Source organism: Columba livia, chromosome 7, assembly GCF_036013475.1.
Source record: "Columba livia isolate bColLiv1 breed racing homer chromosome 7, bColLiv1.pat.W.v2, whole genome shotgun sequence".
In the NCBI taxonomy this organism is placed as follows: Eukaryota; Metazoa; Chordata; class Aves; order Columbiformes; family Columbidae; genus Columba; species Columba livia.
The window spans coordinates 35,630,163-35,654,005 of record NC_088608.1 but is presented as its reverse complement, the minus strand read 5'-3'; the positions used below and the strand labels follow the sequence as shown (position 1 = coordinate 35,654,005).

Sequence of the window (23,843 nt, the reverse complement as noted above, 5' to 3'; positions counted from 1 at the left end):
AGTGTCAAGTGTGACCGCACCTGTGAGCTCCACTGCTGCACATGGCACTGAGGGGGTGCAGTGTGGGTACCCTGTCACACCTCTGCTGCTGTGCATGCCCAGAGTGGCTGGGGACAGTGAAACCAAGTGTGTCACACACTTACGTGGGCTGGGCACATACAGCTACACACTCACCCAGAGGCAAGGGGTGTGTGCACACAACAGCCATGGTCCCCCCAGCTCTGTCCTTCCAAAATGTTCAGACTGACCTGCAGCAACAGGGCCAGGCACCGAGCAAGGTCAGAGCACAAACACACACAGCAGCAACCATCATACATAACAGTCAATAGCATCCACACAGCTGCATTCCTCCCCCAAATTAACCTGTACAAGGAAAAATACAGCCCTTCCCCACCTCTGACCCCAGCCCCATAACTCCCCAGGTGCAGGAGGAAGGGGTGAGCCAGGACTATCCTCTTCCTCCTTCAGCCACAGCCCAGAGAAATTAGACTTGGGGCTAAGCCAAAAAGGGGGCTTTTTTTGAAAATTTGCTCAGTCAAGAGGGAAATGCATAAACACTGTTTCAGGTCAAAACAAACCATCACCACTATACAAAGCAAATCGCCTTTTAATACGTAACCAAATGCAGGGGGTGAGTTTCAGGACATCTTTTTCTCTTCGGCATCATCCGTCTGCCAACAGCAATACAAAGAAGTCACAAAGCGTAAAATGAGGCACTGCCACACAAATAGATGTTACATGCACATACGCAGTGTATAAAGAGATAAAACACAAGTAACAGTGCACCAGGGGTCTGTCTCAGCCCCAACCAACAGAACCGGGGAGGGGGGGTTGCCCCCCACTCAAGGCACACCTGTCGGCACACCCTGGCTGGAGCAGGGCAGTTTCCTATCGTGTTGCAAGTGCCAGGACAAGAAAGGCTGGTAGGCAGAGCGCATTCTGCTGCTTTTTGGATCCGCTGAGTTGTGAGGCTCTGTATCATGGCCAGTCAACTCCTTACCCCATCCTAGGTGCTCCTCCAGGCCACTTCAGGGCGGTCCATTACATCTCCAACATTGCTCTGCTCCCACCCTGGAACCCCAGCACAGCGAGGCAAAGCAGGGCACGAAGGAAAAGACCCAGAGAGATGAGGCTGCCCTATACCGGGACACTTGCAGGCTTGCTGCTGGGCTAGCCCTGCGCTGATTACCTGATTTTACTCACTTGGCAAGCAGTACATGCTTAATTCTGGTGCAAGAAGCAGATGTGGTGGTCAGGGTGATGGGTGCAAGGGGGGGGAAGGTCCTCAACCTCTGACCTCTCTGATCAAGTTGGCTTGCCACATCTGGTCTCAAATCAAAGATCCATCCCCCCCATCATTGTTTTTTTTGTGGGTTTTCCCTGACTGATTTGCACTGCAGTGGGAAAAAAAAAAAAATTCACCTGTTAGGTTAAAAATACAAAAGAAAGGGAATTCAACAAAGTGATGGTGCTGGCCTCCAGGACAACGGTTTGAAGGGCAGAAAATGGGTCTGGAGCAGAGGGGCAGACAGCAGTCACTGCATCCCTCCCTGCCTTTCTTTCTTACTGTTTTGGCAAAACCACACGGTCCTGTGGAACTGCAGGAGTGAGTGCCCTTGTTCCTCCATCTGATTGCACTGGACAAGACAATGACAAACCAAAGGGGAGTTTGGCTGGACCTTCCCCACCCTCAAGTAAAGGAAGGTCACAACCCAGTACCTGCTTCTCCCCCACTCCTTGAGGAGCCCAAAATCCCAAGGTGCCTATGCTCTCAGCAACTCCACCTCCCACAGAGACCCTTCAAATGCTGCTGAGCTTCTCAAAGTGCTTGGTAACATCTTATCTAAACGAACTGGGTCACCAGGGACTCAGGAGGAGAGGAGATGGAGAGCACAAGAGGGAGGGAGCAAGGAGCAGAGGGGCTCAGGCAGGTGGAGATGATGCAGGGGACCGAACAGTAACATGATGAGGGTGGTCCACACATACAGGTGATGAGGAGACCATGCTGCACCAAGAAACAGCAGTTCACTGCTGTGGTGCCTGTAAGGCCAGCAGCTCTGCAAGATATTGTCAGGAAAGCACAGACTGGCAAGATTCTGACAGACCGCCCCTCTGGCAGGGCTGCCTCTCCCTGAAAACCTTCCAATGGAAAAAGTACAACACAGTTCATCCTAGGCTGCTTGAAAACTCTGCTAGGCCACCTCGTTTCAGGCACTGGAAGACAAAATCCTGAGTGACCACAAAGCATGGGGCACCACTCATAGCCAGAAGAGCTCATAATTGCTGGTGGCTTTTCAAAATGTGGCTCCTAGTGCACAGTGAGGCTTTAAAACAGGCTGCCCACAACTGATGTTGTGCCTGCATCCCCCAGCACCGCCCCTTGCTCTGTCCGCACAAGCTGGTACATCCCTCAGGTCCTGCAGCCCTCACATCTCACCTTCAGCTGGACCTCACAGGCACAGAGCAGCTGCCCCACCATGAAGGATGCTGATGCGGAGCCAGTGTCCTGCTCAGAGAAGTGTACTCCTGTGCCCACCTTTGCAGGGACAGCTGCTGAGCACCTCAAAACCGAGCCTGGTGAGGAATGTGCTGCCCCAGGGTGGCTCTCACCAGCAAAAGGCAAAGCACCCCACTCCTGGGGAAGGGATGTTTTAGAGACACTCGTCTCCAAAAAGGTTATTTCCGTACTGGCACTCAGGTAGCGACACAAGGTCCACCTGCTGGGTGCTGGGATCCATGCTGGACCCCAACAGGAGTCCACCATGTTGCACCAGGCCTGCCTCACCACATCCCTGAGGACCTGCTCCAGCCTGCAGGAACCACTCACCCTGCTCCCCTTTCCAAGAAAAGCTGGGCTCCAGAGGGAGTATCGGAAGCTCTTTGGGGAAGCCACCATCCCCTGGCAGCTGGCTGACTCCTAGGTGTGCTGATGCTGGTGCAGGGAGAGCAGCATCCTCATCGCAGAGGTCCCCAACCGCAGAGAACAAGGACTCATGCAAGCCTTGTGCAGGGCAAGGAGCAGGTTGGGAGGGCAGTGACCACAGCCCAGCCCCTGAGGGGCTCTCGGAGCTGCCAGCCAGCAGATATTGTGACTTCAGGTGTGTTCCTGCTGCTTCCAGCTGTTTTGGAGCTGTGGACACCCAAGCCTCTGATGGGCAACTTCCAGGGGAAGTGCACTGACCCAAAGCACTGGCTGGGTTTACCTGGGCTGGGACATCATGCCACCGAGTCACTAGCGCATTTGAGTGCAAGGGAGGTGGGCAGCTTGAGCCCATCAGCTCGCACCTGGGCTGGCTCTCATCATCAGGAATAACATTATCTACAGCAGCAGAGGTGGCAAGTTCTGTTTGAGGTGCTTGCTCAAGGTCTGCCAGCTGAAGTGCAATAGAGGGCTTACTGCTGGAGCCCAAGACATCCCTAACAGTCCCCTGCACCAGCCCAGCTGGGTTAAACAGGACCTGCAGTTCTGGTTGAGCATAGCTGACCTCAGATATAACAGAGACTAGAGAGACCCCAGCATCTTGGTCTTGTGCACCAGGTGCCTGAGGCTGTGGTTGTTCTCGAAGTGCTGAATTAGTTGCCCAGCAGTGCTGGAAGGGAGCCACAGCACTGTTTTCCTCATGGCAGGGTGATGCACAGCAGTGTGAGAAGTCCATGCTCTTCCCAGCATCTTCCCCAAGGAGCATCTGCTCTACACAGGAGGTCACCTCAGTGCCTAGCCTCTCACCAACCACCTGAGCTGCCAGCTCCTCCTCTGCACCCAAGATGAGCAGAACCTCCTCCCACCACTGCAGCTCTGCATTGTCCACATTGAGGCTCTGAGTGGTTTGGCAGATATTTCCATCCACCTTGCTCTTCTCAAAGAGGGTTTCAATATCCAGGAGGGAGTCGCTGTCCTTAGCATCACCAACTTCCTCACTCTGGCTTGGTCCATCAGACTCAGTGGTGAGATCTGGCAAGGAAAACTGAGACATGTTATCACTGTGAGAGATGGATATGGATGCATCCTGCTTCATCATGGCCCCAAGAAGAAAATTTGGGTCTACCAAGCTCTGCTTCAAGTGAGAGTTTGCCTGTGTCTGCAACTCCCCCTTATCCTGGAAGGGGTCCAGGTCATTCCCATACAGGACTGCATCCCCCGTAGCAAAGACAAAAGGCAGCAGCAGGTTCCTCTTTCGCAGATGTTCCTCCCCTTCTTCATTCCTTCAGGGCAGAGGGAGAAAGAGATGGAAACAGCATAAGCACCTCATCTGGGCCAGGAAAATCCATGCTCCCAACAGTGAGATGGGAGCCCACAGCCCTACCCTGGCCTTTGTAAAGAAAAGGGTGCTGGATTGGACTGGGTACAATGCTGCTCGTGGAGGGCTGGGGCTCTGGGGAGCCTGTGGGGAGGTCTGCATGGCTCAGAGAAGGGCTGCATGTCCAAGGCTTGCCCCAGGCAGGAGTGAGAGTGTCCACAACCACCTTCTCAGACCTGTTTCACTCATGGCCCCCCACTACAGGAGAGCATGTGCTGCAAAGTATCAGCTGTGCAACCCAACCACCCTTTCCTCCACCTGCACCAAGCAGCCCCATTGCCACCCACACCAAGAGCCAGTGAACACAGCCGGAGACCCAGTGATACTCACGACAGGACTCGATTCTGGGCAATGATGCAGTCAGGCTTGCCTCCTTTGTACACCAGCCAGGCATTGCTCTGAACCCACACCCAGTTGCCCTTCTTGGTCAGCAGCCGGAAAGACATCACCCCAGTCTCCCCCGTCTTCATCACTGCAGCAGGGAAAGAAGAGAGGTGGCATCGATACGGTCACATCATGGGGGCAGGCAAATGGCACGGGTAAGATGCCACAATGTAGAGCATCACCTCGTGCCTGTGCTGCAGAGGCAGAAGAGGCAGGACACAGGCAGCACATGATGCTGAATGCTGTGCTGTCCCTGTCTCCTCCCCAAGTAAGCACCACCCAGCAGGGAAGTGACCTCATCGTGGTTACAGCTTCCCCACAAGGGGAGTAGGAAGGGTAGGCCCTGAACTCTACTCTTTAGTGACCAATGATGGAACCCGAGGGAATGGCAGGAAGATGTGCCAGGGGAGGTTTAGGTTGGACATTAGGAAAAGGTTCTTCACCCAGAGAGTGCTGAAGCACTGGAACAGGCTCCCCAGGGAGGTGTCACAGCCCCAAGCCTGACAGTGTTCAAGAAGAGACTGGACAACATCCTCAGACACATGGTGTGAACTGTGGGGTTGTCCTGTGCAGGGGCAGGAGTTGGACTAGATGGTCCTTGTGGGTCCCTTTCAACTCAGGACATTCTATGATTCTATTCTATGACTTTATCACAGCCGCTCCAGACCCAGGATATTCGGCCCAGCAAGGAGCAACAGTATAGGCATGGCCAGAGCTGCAACAGTGGCAGGGAGCTGCAAGGGTTTCCACAAATGCACTGACCCCCATAGCCGCCCAGTACTCACTTCTCACATGGCTCTCCGCACAGTACATCAAGTCACCCACATGCAAAAACTGGTACCCGGACCCCCTGCTGCATAGCTCCGCTTCTGTGTACCCCAGGACAGCCTGCCCCCTGGAAACAGGGCAGAAAGCCAGTGACACCAGGGATGGATCTCCCACTTGCACACCACCAGCCAGACACGATCCCGTGGCCAGCACCCAGCCAAAACCTCCCACTTTGAGTGGTGAAACTCTCCATCCTGGGGCTGGCTGAACTGCATCCTCTTCCACAAAACCCCATGCTGGGTTTGCTGGGCTAAAACATGGGAGACAAGAAAGCACTGGCACCCAGTTTATCTGCTCTCCATGTTACTGGGCGGGGGGCTGCAGAAGTGCCCAGCTGTGTACAGACAACAGCACCAGACACCTTGCCATGGGAGTTGCATCAGAACTGCACTGCTCCCAGGGGTTCTGGTTTTCTGTCCAGTGTCTGCAGCCATGGGTTTTCCCACAGGGAAGGCAGGAGATGCCCTACCAGAAATCATTTGCTGTGGGAGTGAAGTCCAGCTTGAACTTTGCCTGGAATCTCAGCGTCTTGATCTGAAGCTCCAGGATGGAAAGCGGCTGGAGGGGAGTCGCGATGGCAAAGAGGGCAAGTGGGGACCTGTCCAAGGCCTTCTGCTGCCCAAGGAGGAATTTCAAGCGCCCACGGAAATGTAAGGCCTTAGAAGGGATTAGAAAATATGGGTGTGAAGCAAACAGGGCGATGGGAGCTGGCTGTTGCTCCCACCCCTGTAGGACATGCTGGGGGCAGAGGGGTGTCCCAGTGCGGGGCTGCCTTACCAGAAATCCTGAGGATTTATCCAGCAGGCAGCGGAAGCGGCAGGTGAAGCTCCTCTCCACAAAGAAGCATTTTTTGGGGCTGGACATGGTGCTGCATACAGCTGGCAGCAGCTGGTTGGTGGGAAGGCCTAGGAAACCAAAGGGAAAATACAGTTTTCCAAGCTGCACACCTTGAACTCATGGCCTTGCAGATCTGCTCCTGGCAGAGACTTTGCTGCTGAAGAGAACTCGTGATCTTCACCAAGATGGATAAGACTTTGCCATGGGAAATTACCAGATCATGATAGCTTCTGGTTCCCACATGTTTCCCAGACAAGAGCAAGGCAACAAGCTGCCCTCCACTGAAATTAAAAGTACTTCAAACACTGAAAAGCAGAAAGGCTTGGGAAGAAACATCCCCATCCCTCCAGCACCACAAAAGACAGGATGTCATTGCTGTTGGCTGCTTTCAGTGACAAGTGGCCATGCCAACCCCCGGGACAGTTGCAAGTCCCAGGGGGAGGCTATGGCATGCAGCTCAGCACAGGGCTGTGCTTGGTGACTATAAATTCCACCAGGAGGTCTCTCCAGCACCAGATGGCCTCACAGGGGTGGCTGGATAGTCCCTGGGGACCACCATTTGGGACAGCCCCAGCACTCACCATGGGCAGTGTGCTGGGTGCTGCTGGGCTCTGGGGCACCGTGCAGCTCTTGGCAGAAGGTGGCTCTGTCATCTGCGTGGATCAGCTCGTACACACTCTGGTAGATGAGATCCGACTGGAATGACACAAGGGGAGAGGGGCGTCAACTCCTATCTAGCCTGGTAGAGGTGTCTGGGGGAGGATACAGCAGGAGGCTTTCCTTCGTGGGTACTAGAAAGTGCAGTGATTGAGTGTAAAGAAATAAGAAAACACAACCAGCTTTGTGTGCTGCATGGAGAACAGGGACTGAGAACCAGCTGCTTTTGGGGAGGGTGGCTCAGGAAGGAGGAAAAGGGAACAGAGAGGGGGTCTGCCTGGGGAAATTGTGGGAATGGCTCTGAGGTTTTTAGAAGCAATAGAAATGGCCATGTCTAAGTAACCCTGGCTGCTCAGGGCTGTCAACACCACCCACTTCCCCAGTGTCCCCTGGACACAGCTAAGCAAAGCTTTCTACCCCATTCTCCACGCTGGCAAGGCTGAGGTTCTCCTGGTGTTGCCCAGCCCTTCCACAGATGTTTCATACTGCTCTGGCTCCTCATCCTTAACCACAGACCACTGGAAATGCTGAAGCTCCAGTTTCTTCCTCTGCCACAGGAGCCCCTGCCCTTAGGGAAGCTTTGCTTCCCATCTGTGGGGTGAATGCTGCAGCAGCATTTCCCTGGCATGTCTTAATTCTATCTTCTAGTATTTTCTCAGGACCAAATTCAGACAAAGAGCCAGAAAGGCTGTGCGTTGTCAGAGGAGAATTTGTGGGGTACAAATTGCCAGTCTGCAACATCATGTAAGATCCCTCTTAACATTGCCATGCTTAGCCCTCTGCAAATAAATTGTGTTCTTCCACAGGATCAATGTAAAATACCATTTCAGGTTGATCAAAACATTTTGAACAAACCAAACTATTTTTCCAGACCTATGTGGGGGAAATTGCTGTTTTAAAAAAAGGTTTTGTAGGTATTCTTTTTACTCCGAACTCACAGGAATCTGTATCCCAATGCAAACCATCTTCCTTCAGTGGGCCACCAGTGATGCTGGGCTGGGCTGTAAGGTTGGCCATGCAGCAGAAACACCAGCAAGTCCTCACATCTCCTGCCTCCAAACACAGCTCCCTGCTACAGCTTTTCCCATCCCAGTCCTGCATGCTGCAGTGGTCAGCATGGCCCTGCTAAGTCCACAGGCAGCTCAGGCCACCAACTGCCATGTCCCTGCCCTCAGAAACATGCCAGAGCAGAGTGTCCTGCTTCACCAGACATCCAGGTACTTTGAGAAGCCCACTCGCTGCCTCTGACAGCTGTTGTGACTTGGGGCATCAGCCCATGAGGATCCCAGGGAGCTGGGAAAGGGTGCAAAGAGAGGTCAAAGAAGAAAATATCAGTGTCTGCAGGCACACCAGGAACCCATGCAACCAAATAGATCTGGCAGCCTCATGGTCCTCCTGTTGACTCAGTCCTTTGGCCAAAGGAGCTGGATGTCAGGGGAACACGAGGTAACACAGTGGATGTGAGGAGAGCGCTGTTTTTCCTTGGCATTCCATGTAACCCACGCTACTTCGGGGCACTGACACTGCTCACCATCATGATAACCTCAGCCCTCGGTAAGTGAGAGCATATGTGCCCAGCAGTGTGACACAAAAAAATCTCACACCCCTCTCATCCACAAAGATAAGAGGACACAGAGCTTGCCATTGCTCAGCTTGCATCTGTTCCTACTCAAGTCACAAGCATGCTCATTGGCTTTTTCCCCAAAGAACGTGATTCACAGGAAAAAACACATCAAAAATGACCCAAGGGAGCTGGGAAGGGAGAAGAAAAGAAAGCCCTGGCTACCAGCACCTCCTTCCCAGCCCTGGACTGCACCCATCTGCTTACAGCCAGCAAAAAAGTGGTACCCACCTGATGAAAGCCCAGGTAGTCCTTCACAGTAGGAGAGATGTAGAAGATGTAGCCATCTCCAGTCACAGCAATGACAAATCCATTGAGTGCCTGAAAGCATAAGTTGAGCCTAGAGTTACTCTGCTTAGTTTCAATCCAAATGCTGAAAGATGGACTTGATGGGAAGGGACCTTTGTCAACACAGAATCCACACACAGAAAAAAATAAATAAATCAAGGCACCTTGTGACCACACAAGACTCTTAACCCTGGTTACTTAGCATGAGCAACGGTCAAAGGTGGACTCACAACTTTTTCTAGACCTATTCTTGTCCTCTCACTGTGGGGCATCGCCCCCAAAAACCTGCCTTTCAGTCCTTAGCACCTGAGGACTACAGGGACATTGCTGTCCCTCGGCCTCCTGCTCTCAGGTCCGAAGGTGCATTGGACAATTGCATCACAATGTACATGAAGTAAGACCAAATTCACAGCCACTGGTATAATTCAATGATGAGAATGCAGCTAAAACCAACACCCATCTTGAAAGAAAAAGAGGTTGAAAAATCTGGAAACTCAGATCCCAGGTTTGTGAAAGCCCTGACATTGTATCTGTGATGCCTGATGCAGCACTCCCTGGTCCATATGAGCATGCGGACTGTTTGATACATCATCGATAAGGAGACAGCATCCTGTTCTCATTTGTCTCCCATTACACAGGAGCACAACCTCTCCTCAACTGAATTTCTTCTTGTTCCTGACAAACATCTCAAGAGGACACACTGCTCTCAAGGTGCTTGTCAGGAAGAAAACCCATTGCTCCTCAACTACATCCTCACATTGAACCACCACTATAAGACACCATACTGGGAAAATTACTCTCCTCTTGCCGATGTTCTAGATGACCGAAGCTAATGCTTTAAACACAAAGACCCCAAACCTCAGTTGAAAAATATCTTTATGCTCACATCATCCAAAAGCTTCACTTGACAAGGCTGGAGAGAAGGGTCCAGCTGCCCACACTGCTGCTTTGGCTCTGCTCAGCCTCTTCCCCTATGCAGAAAGGGAGCAGGAGCAATCTGCTGACACAGCTTGTGCATTTGCCCATTTACAGCAACACTCAGGCTTGCCTGGGTGAGAGGCTGCATGTTGTTTGATACCACACAGATCCAGCTCCCAGCGGGACTGGTCCTTTTCTTTTGTGCACTGCATCCTCCCCTCAAGAGGCCCTGAGTCAGACTTTTCTGCAAATTACAGTATCTGATTAAAATGCTCTTTGAGGGGGGAAAAACATGGGGGAGCTCAGCTGGGGGATTTCTGTCACATTAACACCTCACAAGCTCTCCAGATGCCTTCAATCACCCAAAGCTGCCAATGCTCTGGTGGCTCAACAAATTGCCATCATATGGTCCAACTCAAACCCCCAGAGAGCACTCGGGAGCAGGTCTGTTGTGACACTGGGGCAACTGCAGTCTCCCTCCTGGGTATCATGTTATTCCAGCTGTTCCTCCATGACTATCACACTTGAAGACAGCCAAGACCACTCCTGGGAGTGAAACCCACATGGGAGACTTCATGTGGTCCAAGCTTCATCACCAAAAGTCATGCTGGGCTCTCAGGAGTCACCACCTCAGCAAAACCACGCATAGGGGCTCATGCTGGGGCTCTCCTCACAGCAGTGTTCACACCTGCCTGCCTGAACGAAACGGTGGGCATTCATGTAAAGCTGTGCAGGATGTATGGTGCATGTAAAGCACCAATATCAGACTTTAAGGAGAGCTGAGTATCCATATGCTTTTGTTTGGAGAGATGGAAGAAGGGAGAAGAGGACTCAAGACCCAGAAAGCACAGACGTATGCAATGTCAGGAACACAGCCATAGAACAATTAAAGGTCTTGCACAGACTTACCCTGCAGCCCCAAGGATTGGCACATTTTAAGCTGAGATGCCCAGATGTTTATTTAGCAGCCAGCCTTTCCATGTGACTTTTCAATCTCATCTCCTTCAGCTTACACTTATAAATTACAGCCCAAGCAACAGCATCCTGACCAACTGATTCACCAGCTCCTTGTTCTCTGATGTTCACTGACAGCTATTTCATTAGACACACACTGGCCTTTTTACAAACCAAAGCTCCCACCACCCACTGATTTTGTCCACCTCTGTCTCCCAGATGCATCTTCCCTTCTTTCTCACCCACCCCCAACCTTCAAACTGAACCCAGGCTTCTTCCACCCCAGGCAGTCTGTGAACTCAGACTAGGGAGCTCATGCAATGGCCCACATAGGGCAAACAGTTCCTAGCAGATTTCTATCCTGCAGCTATCACTATTCCCCTCTTGGCATCTACTAGAACACAAGGAACCCACGACCCCAGAGAATCAATCCGTACACTGCTGTATGATACCCCTGCACCTCTTGGTTGGGATGGATGAGTTTGTGCACATTGGGTCCATGAGCTGTAGCAGGTCCCAAGGAAAAACACCAGGTTTGGGCTCAGTGACAGCTACTGCCTGTAGCTACAGACGCAGACACCACCTGATGCCTTTAGGAGAAGGACACAACCCTCCACCTCGAGCCCTGCTCTGCTCACAGATGCAGTTTATGATACAGCCCATCCAGAGCTGCTGCAGTGTAACCAAAGGAGCAGTAAACTACAGCGAGATGTGGGAAGGAACACTGGGCATGAGGACCTGTCTCAAGGTGCTCAGTGCCTGCAGCAACACAGCAAAGCAGCTTCTAGCAAGGCAGGGTCTCCTCTTGCCCCACAGATGGGACCCAATGCTCCATAGGTGCTGTACAGTTCAGCAGACAGGGACCAGCCGTTGTGTCCAGTGGATGGCAGGAGCCAAAGGAAGACCCCAAACAACCGAGCTATGGCACAATACCTGAAGCAGCAGTTCCCCCTCAGGAAACAGCTCCCTGTTAACCTGCAGGTCCATCCATCCAGTTCCTCCTGGGGCCCTGGGCTGATCCAGCATACGGTCACCAATGTTCGTAGCTGTGGCTGCGAGTGAGAGGGCAAGAAATCAGCATGGAAGGGGCAAGTTGGGAGCCTCTCCCTCTTCCTCCCCACCCCAGTGCTGCTCATGCACAGCTGCACCATGCTACCCAATGCACATGGACCCAGCTCAGAGGAAGACAAGACCAGTGGGAACTGGAGTAGAGCCCCTTTACACAGCAACATCCAACTTGCCCAATGCTTCATCCAAGAGATTATTTCTACTGCTTGGTCCCATTATTGGGAATCCTCATTTCCGTAAAGGTCTGAGGCAGAGATGCAAAGGACAGAGAAGAGGCAAGTGCTGCTGGGCTGCCCAAGCCAAAAAACACCACCCAACACAGTGAGAAGTTTTCAGGTTAGGGCCTGTTAGAGCTGGCATTGGCTTTAAGCCACCCCAGTGCCACAATGTCTGCTTTCCTGCTCTTCAGGGCTGACAGAACACTGTGGCAAACGTTCCCAAACCATCTGAGATGTCATCAAAGCATCCATATTTTTTCTCCCTTCTTTCCCCAAGGAATAACAGCCAAAGCCCATCTGCACCATGTGTATGGCTTCAATTTGCACATAATAGATCAGAATAGTTACAAAATGAAACATCAATTCTTTAAAAAAAAAAAAAATTAAAATGTTTTGAAGGGCTGACTTCTCTTTAACGCATTGAAATGAAGCAATCTGGCAGGGAAATTCAAAAAGAAACCAAGTTCTTCCAAAACAAAGCTCCAAAAGGGCAGAGAACATTTTGAGAGGATGCACATGGTCCCCAGCTTTCTCCCAGTGTCCACCAGTAGCATGTTCAGGGAGAGCTGCAATAAGCTGGGGAGAGCTGCTGTGGGCTTACAGAATCCAAGACAAAACACCTATTTGCACATTTTGTGCTTTCTAGCAAAGTTATTTCTCACAACTCTCTCACCAATCTTAGCAAGGGGCTTTTAATCTCCCAGAGATGCTCACTTCCCCTATTCTCAAACACAGAGTGGTCCATTCTACACAGCTGACCTAGAAAATTGTGCAGAATCCACCTCCCATGGGACACACTGTGATGACCTGGCTTGGGGAGAAGGTCTGGAGCACAAAGAGAAGGTAAGAAACCCAAAGAGATGGTGTCTGCCAATTGCCTTGCCACCAAGCATCACTGCACTGGGGTTGCAAGGTCTGAACTGCAGGGTATGGATTGTAACTGGCGCTCATTAGTATTGGTGGTAAAGAGCAGCTGGTGTTCACATCCAGTGCAGTCCTCAAAATCCAGAGGCCAAGGAAACGCTGAGGCCAGCGAATAAGGCACAATGCATCATGTTTTTCCACCCAAATAACCCAGGAATGTGTGACATGAGCTCCCCTTACTTTCCTTATCACTTCAACACCTGCGGCTCATTCTTGTTCTTGCAGAGGAGTTCTCTTCTTCAAAAGACAGACACCCTGCTGGGATGGCCAGTGGTGGAGTGAGCATCCAGCAGACAGGCAGGGCTGAGGCTGCTCTCACAAGCCACAGCCACTCCTCAGTGGTCTAGATGATCTAGACACCTCTAGTACCTACTTTCAGGTGGTGACCCTCTTCATGTTCAAACATGTCGTGACTGGGCATCCTTCTCAACCATGAAGTCAGGAGCAAATGACCCTGTAGCTCTCCCCCTCCAAACAAGTGTCTGAACTCATCCTTGCACAAATTGCCAAGAACCACAGGGCTAGGGAGCAATCCCAAGAGATGCCTGAGCACATCCAGGCAGAGGACTCCAGGCCCATGTAACCACCTGGGATACGGAAGCTATTCCCAGTCACTTTTTGACTTGGAAAGGAATTCCAGGCATTTGCTGAAGCAACTTGGTGATCATTCGTATTTTCAAAGTACTGGGATAGAGGCTATTGGCATGCAATGTTTAAGAGAAGGGATGAAAATCCACCTCTGTCACAAACCCCTACACCAGCCAGAAGAGGCTGCCTGCTGCCAGAGTGATGCCCAAAGACTGGAAGGCTTCCATTTAAAAACCCAGGGGAGATGTTCTCCAGGGTCAGCACAGTAATGTTTTCAGCATTAATGACTCAGACGAAAAGCAGGGAAAGGAGTCCCTGGTTTTGGAGGACCAGGAGCAAGAGCATCCCTTTGGGTTGGCCAGGTTGTGGGTTTTTTTTTTTTGTTGTGTGTTGGGTTTTTTTGTTGTTGTTGGGGTCTGTCTGTTTGTTTTCCCCTCTGCAAGGGGGTTTCTAAGCTCTGCACTGCAGAGAAAATACCTCAAGCATGAGAAAGAAAGAATGAAAAAGGAGCAATCTAATCTCTTCACTTTTTGCTCATCACATTGATGAAGACAAACACAGCAGCACAGCCATGGGGGCTAACACATCCCTTGCCTCTGGCATAGTTTTGTCACTGAAAAAAATAATTATTAGCAAAAAGCCCCCTGGGATCAGTTCTGTTCTCATGGACAGAGTTATACCCACAAGAGATAACAGACTTCACCCATGGGAAGCATTTCTCTTTGAACAGGCTCCAGAGATGCCTTGCATCAAGAAACTGGGAGCTCCCAGCTCTTCCAGCAACAGCACACCATGTGCAACTGTTTTCCTCTTGGACCCAATCCCAAACCCTGTCAAATTAGCACCAACCTCTGCCTCAGCTGTTTAACAAAGGCAGCATGCCAACCAGAGCAGGCTCACACCATCCGAGTAAAAAGGCAAATGCCAAACTCACAGATTATAAATCTATCAGAAAAAGTCACCCAGGGTTTTCCCAGCCTCCTGCTGCAATCGCTCCTGAGTGTTCCTGAAGGATCTTGCCCAGGGAGGGATTTAAGCTTGACTCCTGTCACTGCATCAGTTAATTCAGGTCCAGACTCCTGCAGCTCTGGCCCACAATAACAGCAAAGTAGATGAATAAAAGAGCTAATTTAATGCTAACTGAAGTGAGATGACCTGGTGAAACATGCTGCCAGCTGCCTCGCAGCAGAGCTTCACAGTGGCAGAGGTGGGAAGGGAGCTGGTGAGATGTCCTAGGCCAAGCCCCTGCTTCAGCAGGGTCAGCCAGAGCAGATTTCCCAGGACCATGAGCAGTCTCCAGCACAGATGGCAGGTGGGGATTTTGGAACTAACTTTCCTAACTGCACCAGTGCAGGGATAGAGAATGACTGGGGCTGCTGGCAGGAAGCACAGGCCCGGGAGGATCCATCCTGCATTCCTCCATAGACAGGGGAATGGATTTTTTACTTTTAACCTGTGACACAGCCTGGGCAGGTGTACGTTCAGGGTCACTCACCAGCATGTGTCTCCCTGCCAGATTGGTTATAACCGCATACTTTGGCTCCATGTATTAACCCTTTGCCTAGGAGAAAGGGTAAGTACCCAGACTCAGTAGAAATGCTGGAAAAGAAGAACTCTTTGTCAATATGGCACCAATTAAAGCTGCCTGGAGACAAGGCAACAGGCTCATGTTGCTAAAGAAAAGAGGCCAAGGCAGCAGAGGACAGGGATGCTCACCAGGCGATGCCATGCTCTGCTGCTGCAGGAGAGAAGCCTGTACAAAGCAGAAAGCAGACAACAGCAAACTGCGAGAAATAAAATAGCACAGCACAAGGTCTTTAGTCATCTCCCCCTGAAATGCCTGATGTGATACACCATGAGCACACTGCTATGATTTGCAGATGACATGGCTCTTCATCAGGCAAGGCTCGAAGTGAGGTTGACCTTGATGAATCAGTGGGATGATCTGAAGTCAAACAAGATGAACTTCAGGGCAGAAACAGGCAAAGCAAGAGGAGGGAGTGGGAAATCACAGGCGCAGAGGCCAAATGGGAGTAATTAGCCTGGCAGAATGGGTCTCCAAAGCGGGGACAAGGCTGCCACTGAACGTGAATCCATTCAGTGATGACTGCTTTTCCAAAGCAGTTCTCATGCTGGGAAGCACATGGTGAGCACATCCAGTGGGAACCAGTTCTGCTCAGAGGCAGGGGTCCCAGCTGAAGAGCCAAGGCACAGGGGTCTCCTCTTGGGGACCAGCATCCCCAGCTGGAGAGGGCCCCAGGAGAGTCCTGAGGGACTGGGCATGAGGCAAAAAACTAAGAGAGCCAAGTTTCTTCAGTCTAGGTAGGAAGAAAACATGATAGGAGCCTCTAAGTACAGAAAGATGTTGATGGCTTCCTGCCTTCACCAGGGTCCATCACCCATTCCCTCAAGTCCAAAGCACTGGCAATGACATATGTCCGTGTTCATGCGTCTTGACCCCCCTCCACACAATACCACACTCACACACCAGTCCTGCCTCCCCTAGCTGCAGGGATCATCCCAGCAACTGCTTTTGCAAGCAGGTTATAAAAGCAATTCCAGCAGCCTTCCAGGCTTTATTTGCATCACAGCCTGCAGTTCATGTGCTGTCAGCAGGCAGGGTAGCATGGTGACTACCCCCCAGCTAGGCTCTGCACCCATTTTCCCTCTTAAACCAGACACATGCTGGGTGCTGTGGAGCCCAGTTCTACCAGTGAGGAGGGCTGGCTGCTGCCTTTCTTTGAAGATCAGCAATGCAGGTTAATGTTGTGCCAGCACTGCCTTGGACAGAAGGACCCATCGCATCCCCAAATCAACACATCTTGCCACCATGGTATCAGGCTGCCTACCCAGATACCCATCCTGCATCTCATCCTGTTTCCCAGGTTTGTCTCCCATAAAGCAGACAATGGAGGAAGACACACTCCACAAGTTTTGCTCTTAGTCCAATATTGCCTTTGAGGAGCCCAACAGCATCCAAAGCACATCCAATGCTGTGTGTGCAGCAATCATCCCTCTTGCACAAAGGCACCTAGCACAAGACGTTCTCCCTCTACAGCAAGATGCCTCTTCAGGCCCCCATCATGTCCTTTGGGGTTCTGCTTCTGGGGCAATGCTTCTGAAGATGTGCCAGAGGTGCCTGAGGAACAGCTAACACCATGAAACAGGCCAGTGCCAGAGGCCAAGTAGCTGGCACCTCCAGCGCAAGGAGAAGGGCCCACCACGCTCACAGCCACACTGGGTGGTCTGCCAGCCAGCCTCAGGTCCTTTGTAGAGGTAACACACTGTTGTGATACTTCAACACTGCCCCATGGAAGGGAGTCAGAGGAACAGGAGGGAGCTGCTCTGGTTCCCACCTGGGAAACCAGCTCTGCAGGAGAAATCCCACCACAGCAGCCCCTTGTGTGAGCTACAGCTGCAGGAACAGGAGCTGAACCATCCACAAAAGATTGCAGAAAAACCCTGGAGCCCCCAGTACAAATGTTTTCATCAGCAGTAGCTATCTCAGATACATCAACAACTCCTGGAAATCCAGAGGGCAATTGCTGGTGGGAACTGTGAGCAGCAAGAAGGGAGCTACACGCACATTGGGGAAAAATACAGCAGAAAGCCCCCGGTGCCAAGAGCAGAAGAAAACCAGCAGTGATGTTCAGCCACAATTGTTCTGCTACAGCTGCTGCCCTGTATCAGGGTCTCCACAGCAGCAAGGTTGCAGAGAGGCAAACGCAAGGAGATTGGTTTTCCAGGCACATCAGCTCAACCCTCCATCCTGCAAAGACAATCTGGGGTCTCTGGGTGTGAGGCATCACCCTCAATCTCATAGAAACACTCATTAGAGAAGTATAATAGACCCACCACAGCTGAGGCCAGCGGAGCCACGGAGGCAAGCACAGCAGTAAACCACCAATGTATGAGACCCCCCCCCACCAAGGAAGAAAGGGGAGAAAAACAAGCTAATGAGATGCCAAACCATACAAGGGCCTTAGGAGCAGCTTTGTTTAACCTACCAACCTCAACAAACAGAGCAGCCCCATGCAACACCTCCTACCCAGCAGAGACAGCAGCCCACATATCCTGGCAATTTTCAAGTTAATTTAATTATAAACTGCAATTCCAATTAGGTGAGGGAAATGTTGCTATGCAGAATGATACACTGTTTTACCTATTGCTCCCTTCTTCACCATGGGCTGCTGGGAGTAGGACACAGGAGGGTTTTTGGACATAAAAGAGAGGCAGCATGGCAGCTAACGAGGAGCAGATGAAGGAGCTTTGCAGGAGGTCTCAGCTGCTGGGCAGGCACCCAAGCTGCTCCCCTCCACCCACAGTGTCATTTCTGTCAGACAACCCCCTCTGAAAGCAATGGGAACAAGGTCCTCTGCTCCATGTGCTGCTCCTGGCCTCCCCCAGACTCTCTCCCCCCGGCCCCCCCTGCCTGCTCTCCATCTCTGTAACTGTTTTCTAGACCAAACAAGGTGGCCTCACTTTCCCAAGGATGTTGCTTTTCTGAGACACCAACCACCCATAACTGACTGAAAAGGATTAGATTTGAGTGTTCAGCATCCAAAAATGAAATAGTTTCCTTCCAAAGGGGACACAGACAAAGCCTGTGGCATGGTGACAAAAGGCCTGAGGAATATTATTGATGTCCCTCAGCACAGCACCTCCCAGCAACCATTGCCAACTCGTCTACATTTATGGAGACATGACAATTTCCTTCCTCATTTTCCAGGGCATTTTCAGACCACTATCTCATGTAAAGATCAACACTGATGCATTAACAAACAAGGGTCTGATACCACAACGCATTGTCGTCCTATATTCAGGAGATCCAGCTCTCCATCCCAAGACAAACATGGCTTGGGGTGGGACTTGAGCAGTGCAGTGTGGATTGACCCCAGGACCTTTTTCACCACAACACCAACACAGACACTCACCCATCAAGTAGCTCTTCACCTTCAGGTACCCAACAGCCAGTCGGAGAACGGAGAGTTTATCAAGCTGGATGCGTACATCTTCAGGGAAGGGCAGCATGCCAGTCAGCTTGTTCAGCTCCTGGTTGAGTCTGTCTCTGTGCCGCTTGGAGGGGTTGGACTTCACACCTTCAGGGGGTGGTGGTTTGTGGCTGGAAGAGGCAAAGGAGTTTAATCAAACTGGGCCTGTCCAACGGGCTCTTTCCAAACCCATTGTTGACTTTACTGCAGCCATCACAACAGTAAAACATCAGGTGACCAAGGCAAGGCCACGTGGCAGAAAGAACAAGCCCCAACATGCCCACAAGGTAATGGCTGGGGGAGACATGGCCATCCCAGCTGGCCACCTTGTGCAGCCTCAGGAATAACATCCTCCAGCTGGGGTGACTGTCAGACACCTTGAAGAGACAGCTCAGCTGGAGATCACAGTGTTCCTCCCACCTCCTAGCCTTGGCAGGGAATGAGACACCAAGGGCAGAGACCTACAAGCCATCAGAGCATTTCTTGGAGGTCTGGTTAGCCTCTTCTACCCACTCTGTTCTCCGTCCACCCTTGCTCCTTTTCCCCATCCCATACAGCAGGTCTCTCCCCAGCCATGCTCCATGTGCTCACCGCAGGTGACTATGGCAAGCCCTACCTCGAGTTGCTCAGATGACTCATATCAGATGTTCTGCCTGCCCAGGACTAAGCAGCCCTCAGCCAGGCCTTAGCAAAGTGCACACTAACAAACAGCAGAATGGAAAGTGAGAAGGTACAAAATTCTTTTATTTTTTTTAATTGAATTTATTTCAGTTAGCTTCTTCTAAGCTTCCCCTGACTGCTCAGAGCCTGAATCCATTGCTTTACTTACTAATATTATGAAGAGGAGCACACATGGAAGTCAATGACAGCACTTGGACAAAGAGATACTACATAGGGTGATTTAGGGCATAGCATTTAGAAAACAGACTTTGTTTAAAAAAAAAAAAAAAAGTGGCTTTTAAAAAAATTTGTTTTCTTCCAAATTCCTGTTGCTTTCAGATGGGTATTTCCAACCTAAAACAACATCTGATGCCAAAATTAGGCTCTAGGACCAACCTTCAGTCTGCAGAACAAGTAGGTTCCATGAGAGCAGCTCTTGTTTATTTTAAGCTCATATGAGGACCCAGCCCCATCAGCTGCAGGTATTTTACAAGCTACAGCTCAAGTCCCAGCCACAGCAGTAAGAGGTTAATGACTCCAATGAGTCTGGGATGTCACCTTGTCTCCTTTGGTTTTGAACACAGATTTGAATCTTCTAGCTTGAAGAAAAACCCTTCAGACCCCCGCTCTGTATTTGGTTAGATTGCATCCCCTAACATGCAACTCATATTGTTTTGATGTAATTTGTCTAACCACAAACTCTCTCTCCGCAGGCATCCTTGCTTCATAAAGCAGCCTTGGGTAACAGGATCTGCCAGTATTTAGCAGCAATTCAAGCTCTCCCCACTACTACCACTCTCAAATCTCATCTGGCAGGACTGCTCATGTGTATGACAAGAGAGGAAATTAGTATTAAATGAAATGCAGTGAGGTGCCTGTTGAGTTTTCATTGCAGAGAGCTACCGTGGAGTCTTCTAAGCACACATGGAAAACTGCAGCACTTCTCTGAGAAAGCTGTTTTGTAGCAAGCATCAGGAGGGATACATCCTGCTTCCCAGAGAGGCTGGGTACAACTCGTCACCAAACCTGTCTGTAAAAGCTGGGCAAAACACACTAGCACTGGTGCTTTTATGTACTCCATTAGCCATTGGCTTAAACACTTTTGAAATCAGTCACTCATCAGCGAGGAAAAAATGAAATAATTTTCCTTTGATTTGGTCTCCCACTGAAAAAAAAAAAAAAAAAGTGAAGAAAATAATTCTGAGTTTCCTCAGCTTTTAAAGAAATGTCCTCTGTCCACTCACTATCCAAAACTAGCCCACAAACAGCCAGAAAGAAGAGAAATTGAGACTGGAGATGAGCAAGGAGTGCTGGTCTGTATGGGAGTGAGTACAATGTAGAGGTAACAGGGTCTCTTGGATAGCCTGGCCAAGCACTGATAGTGCTCTGGCTGAGACCTATGGGGTGACACAGCCAGCAGTGGGACACCAGAAGGCTAAAGGAGGGCACCCCAACATCTGTTCCTGCGTGTCCTCAGCTGTAGCACACAGGGTACTTCACAGCCACCCTCAAGAGGAGGGATGACAAAGTAAAATGCAGGTGAGCACCACAGGAAACTACATTTCCCCCACTCACTGAAGCAGTGAAGCTTGGTCTAGATGTTTAAAATCTCTGTAAATTCCCTGCCCTTCAGACTGACTCCATCCATACTTCAGGGCAAAGCTCTGGGTCTCTGCAGGCATCACGCAAGGCTGTCCCAGGGAGCGCTGCTACCCAAGCACAACCCTGGCATTCAATGAAGCAGCTCAAGACCTATGTAAGAGGCACGGAAAAGGCATTTTAAAGAGATCTGAGCCCCTGTTCACTCTGCAGGAGCTCTAACATGGCACAGGCTTATGAAATGGATACGGTGCGGCCATGCCACAAAGTTCACAATGAAGTTGCTCCAAAAAACCTCTGAACCCCAGTGTAGACAGGCTGGAGCAGAGGCGCAGGGAAAACTTTGCTCCCAGCGGGGCAAAGGCTGTGCCACTGCTGCAGCATTGTTTTTCTCCAGCAGCCCTTTGAACAGGGAACCCAGCTAGAAGTTCACCACTTTCGCAAGCTGGCAGGTATCAAGGTATCAAGGGATATTAACTATTAATGACAGCAGAGCTGATACATTGTCTCCTAATTTTTACTTTTTTTTTTTTAATAAGTAAAAATCTCTGAGCAAACTGTAGAGGGACCAGAGAAATCCCTAACCCCATTCTTTCCTCCCAACCAGGCTGGCCGTGCATCCCATAGTCCCCAGCCCTGCTCTGCCCACCCTCTCCCAATAGGACCCTGCTGCAAGAGCTGCCCAGTCACTAAAGAAAATGATCTCTTCTGATTCTCAAAGTTGGCCTTGCAGCAACAGGTATCAAGGTCCCTTCTGCTCCAAAAACACACCTTTTCCTGCACATTGAGCAGTGCAAATCCAGCCCAAACCCTCAGCCTGGCCACAGCAGCCCTACCACAGGGTTGGAATTGTCACTTTGAGGCAAGCAGGAGAAAGGTTTGAGGCAGAGCAACTACCCTTGTGTTTTCACACTTCTTTAAAACTCCCTAATTAACACCCAGGGCGTGGTCTGGTTCACCTTCCCACCATAAATTTGTAACCCTCCCCCATCCCAGACTTGGGTTCCGCTCATCTACCTGCCCCCACTGTCCCCAGAAATACATATACACTTATTTGCAATATGCCTGATTATCTGAGATAAACAGGCTGATGTGACTTCAGAGCTGGGATGGGGGCATAGGAGTCCAAAAGCCAGGAAACTCCAACAACACATCAGGGGAGCATTATGCAACAGCTATTGAGCAGCATGCTCATTAATTATTAAGGAATAGTTACCTTTTGGTAAATAGTAATTGTTGTACATTTGATTTATGCAGGCAATGAGACATAAGGCAGCCTGCAACTCAAACACCCCAACAAGCTTCCTCACAGGAGCACTGGGGATACAATACAACTGTGTTGGGGATTTTTATTTTTTCCCCCAGCATGCCGGAGTCTGCAAAGCATTACTTCCAATTAACCCTAATTAAAACAGAGCAGCCTAAGCATGCTGTCCCCCTACCTCTTTTTCCTCTTCCGTGCTTGCATCAGAGCAGCTTAACACAGTTCCCTACACCCAGCTGAGCTCTCACAGACCCACTTTCTGCTGCCCTGCCTGCTCCTGCACACCTGCCCCAGCTTGCACCACCTCCCCGGCTGTTGCCAAACTATCGACCGGAGGAAAAGAAACCTCCCTGGAGCAAGCCCGACCCCTCCCCCCACCTCTTCGGCATCGGCTTCTTCCTCTTCCTCCTGGCGAACATCCCGGTGAACATCCCGCCGGCAGCACCGGGATGCGGAGAACGGGTGGCTGTGCCCCGGGCGGGGTTTAAGGAGGATGTCGGGGCGGCCGCCCCCGGCTCCTTCCCCGCCCCCCCGGGACTTCGAACCGGCCCATCGACCCGGGGATGTTGGGTCCGCGGTGCCCGGGTCACCCGTGTGCAGCAGCTGCTGTGCACAGGGGCCTCCGTGCCTATGGGTCACCTGGGAAACAACGTGCGCATGGGCCACCCTGCCGAGGAGCTGCTGTACCCATAGGCCACCATGCCCAGAGGGTCACTGACCCAAAAGTCACCGTGCTTGCAGCTCACTGTGCCTTTTAGCCCCTGTACACAGGAGGGCACCAAGTCCTGGGAGCCACCGTGTCTACGGGCCACTTTACTGCAGAGGAGGGTGACAAAGCTCATGAGGGTCCTGGAGCACAAGTGTGATGAGGAGCAGCTGAGGGAACTGGGGCTGTTCAGCCTGGAGAACAGGAAGCTGAGGGGAGACCTTATTGCTGTCTACAACTACCTGAAAGGAGGTTGTAGCATGGAGGGGGTTGGTCTCCCAAGTAGCAAGTGATAGGGCAAGAGGTAAATGGCCTAAAGTTGTGCCAGGAGAGGTTTAGTTTGGATATTAGGAAAAAATTCTTCATGGAAAAGGTTGTCAGGTGTTGGAACAGGCTGCCCAGGGTAGCAGTGGAGTCACCATCCCTGCAGGTGTTTAAAAGGCATTTAGACAAGGTTCTTAGGGACATGGTTTAGTGCTGGAGTTAGGTTAGGTTATGGCTGGACTTGATCCTGAGGGTCTTTTCCAACTGAAATGATTCTATGATTCTATGAAAATATGACCACTTCTGGACCAGTTCCCTTGCTCCTGTCCTGCTGTGATGCCTGCAGGATAACGTTCACCAGCAGGCTCATGTTTGTGGTCTCCATGCATCATGCTTGGTGGCTGCGATTCCAGCACGGATTGGGCAGAGCTTGACCTCTTGGTGCTGTGGGCACAGCTCTCTTATTCCCATGCAGGTTCAGAGCAGCACAGAATGATGGTCCGAGAGAGTTAGCCCATCCCATTCCCTGGTCACCTCTTCAGCATCCTGGCAGCCCTACAGCCTCCATGGCAGATTTTTTCCTGCCCTCTCACTGCAAATACTCGCCTGACATGCCAGCGTGTTGTAGACAGAGCTGTTAAGGATAAAAAGCCAGACCCAGACACATTTTTTTCTGTTTCGTTTTTGTTTTTTAAACCATTCGCAATTTCCAGACATAAATTCTTGAAATGAAATGTGATCACTTCTTGCCAAGGGGCAAAGCAGGAGCATCTAAT

At 50.9% G+C, this 23,843-nt stretch overlaps 1 protein-coding gene across 1 annotated transcript; it reads right to left on the bottom strand.

The window, feature by feature from the left end:
- Nucleotides 1–589: 589 nt before the first annotated feature.
- Nucleotides 590–22,631, bottom strand: LOC102093402 (aryl hydrocarbon receptor-like). The gene is made up of 10 exons (XM_013369276.3): nt 22,476–22,631; nt 18,518–18,705; nt 11,719–11,837; nt 8,857–8,946; nt 6,929–7,043; nt 6,288–6,415; nt 5,980–6,167; nt 5,468–5,577; nt 4,629–4,770; nt 590–4,203 (listed from the first exon to the last, which is right to left on the bottom strand). Exons 1-10 carry the CDS (start codon nt 22,526–22,528, stop codon nt 2,652–2,654), a joined length of 2,685 nt encoding a protein of 894 aa, XP_013224730.3. The 5' UTR covers nt 22,529–22,631; the 3' UTR covers nt 590–2,651.
- Between the last annotated feature and the right edge of the window lie 1,212 nt (nt 22,632–23,843).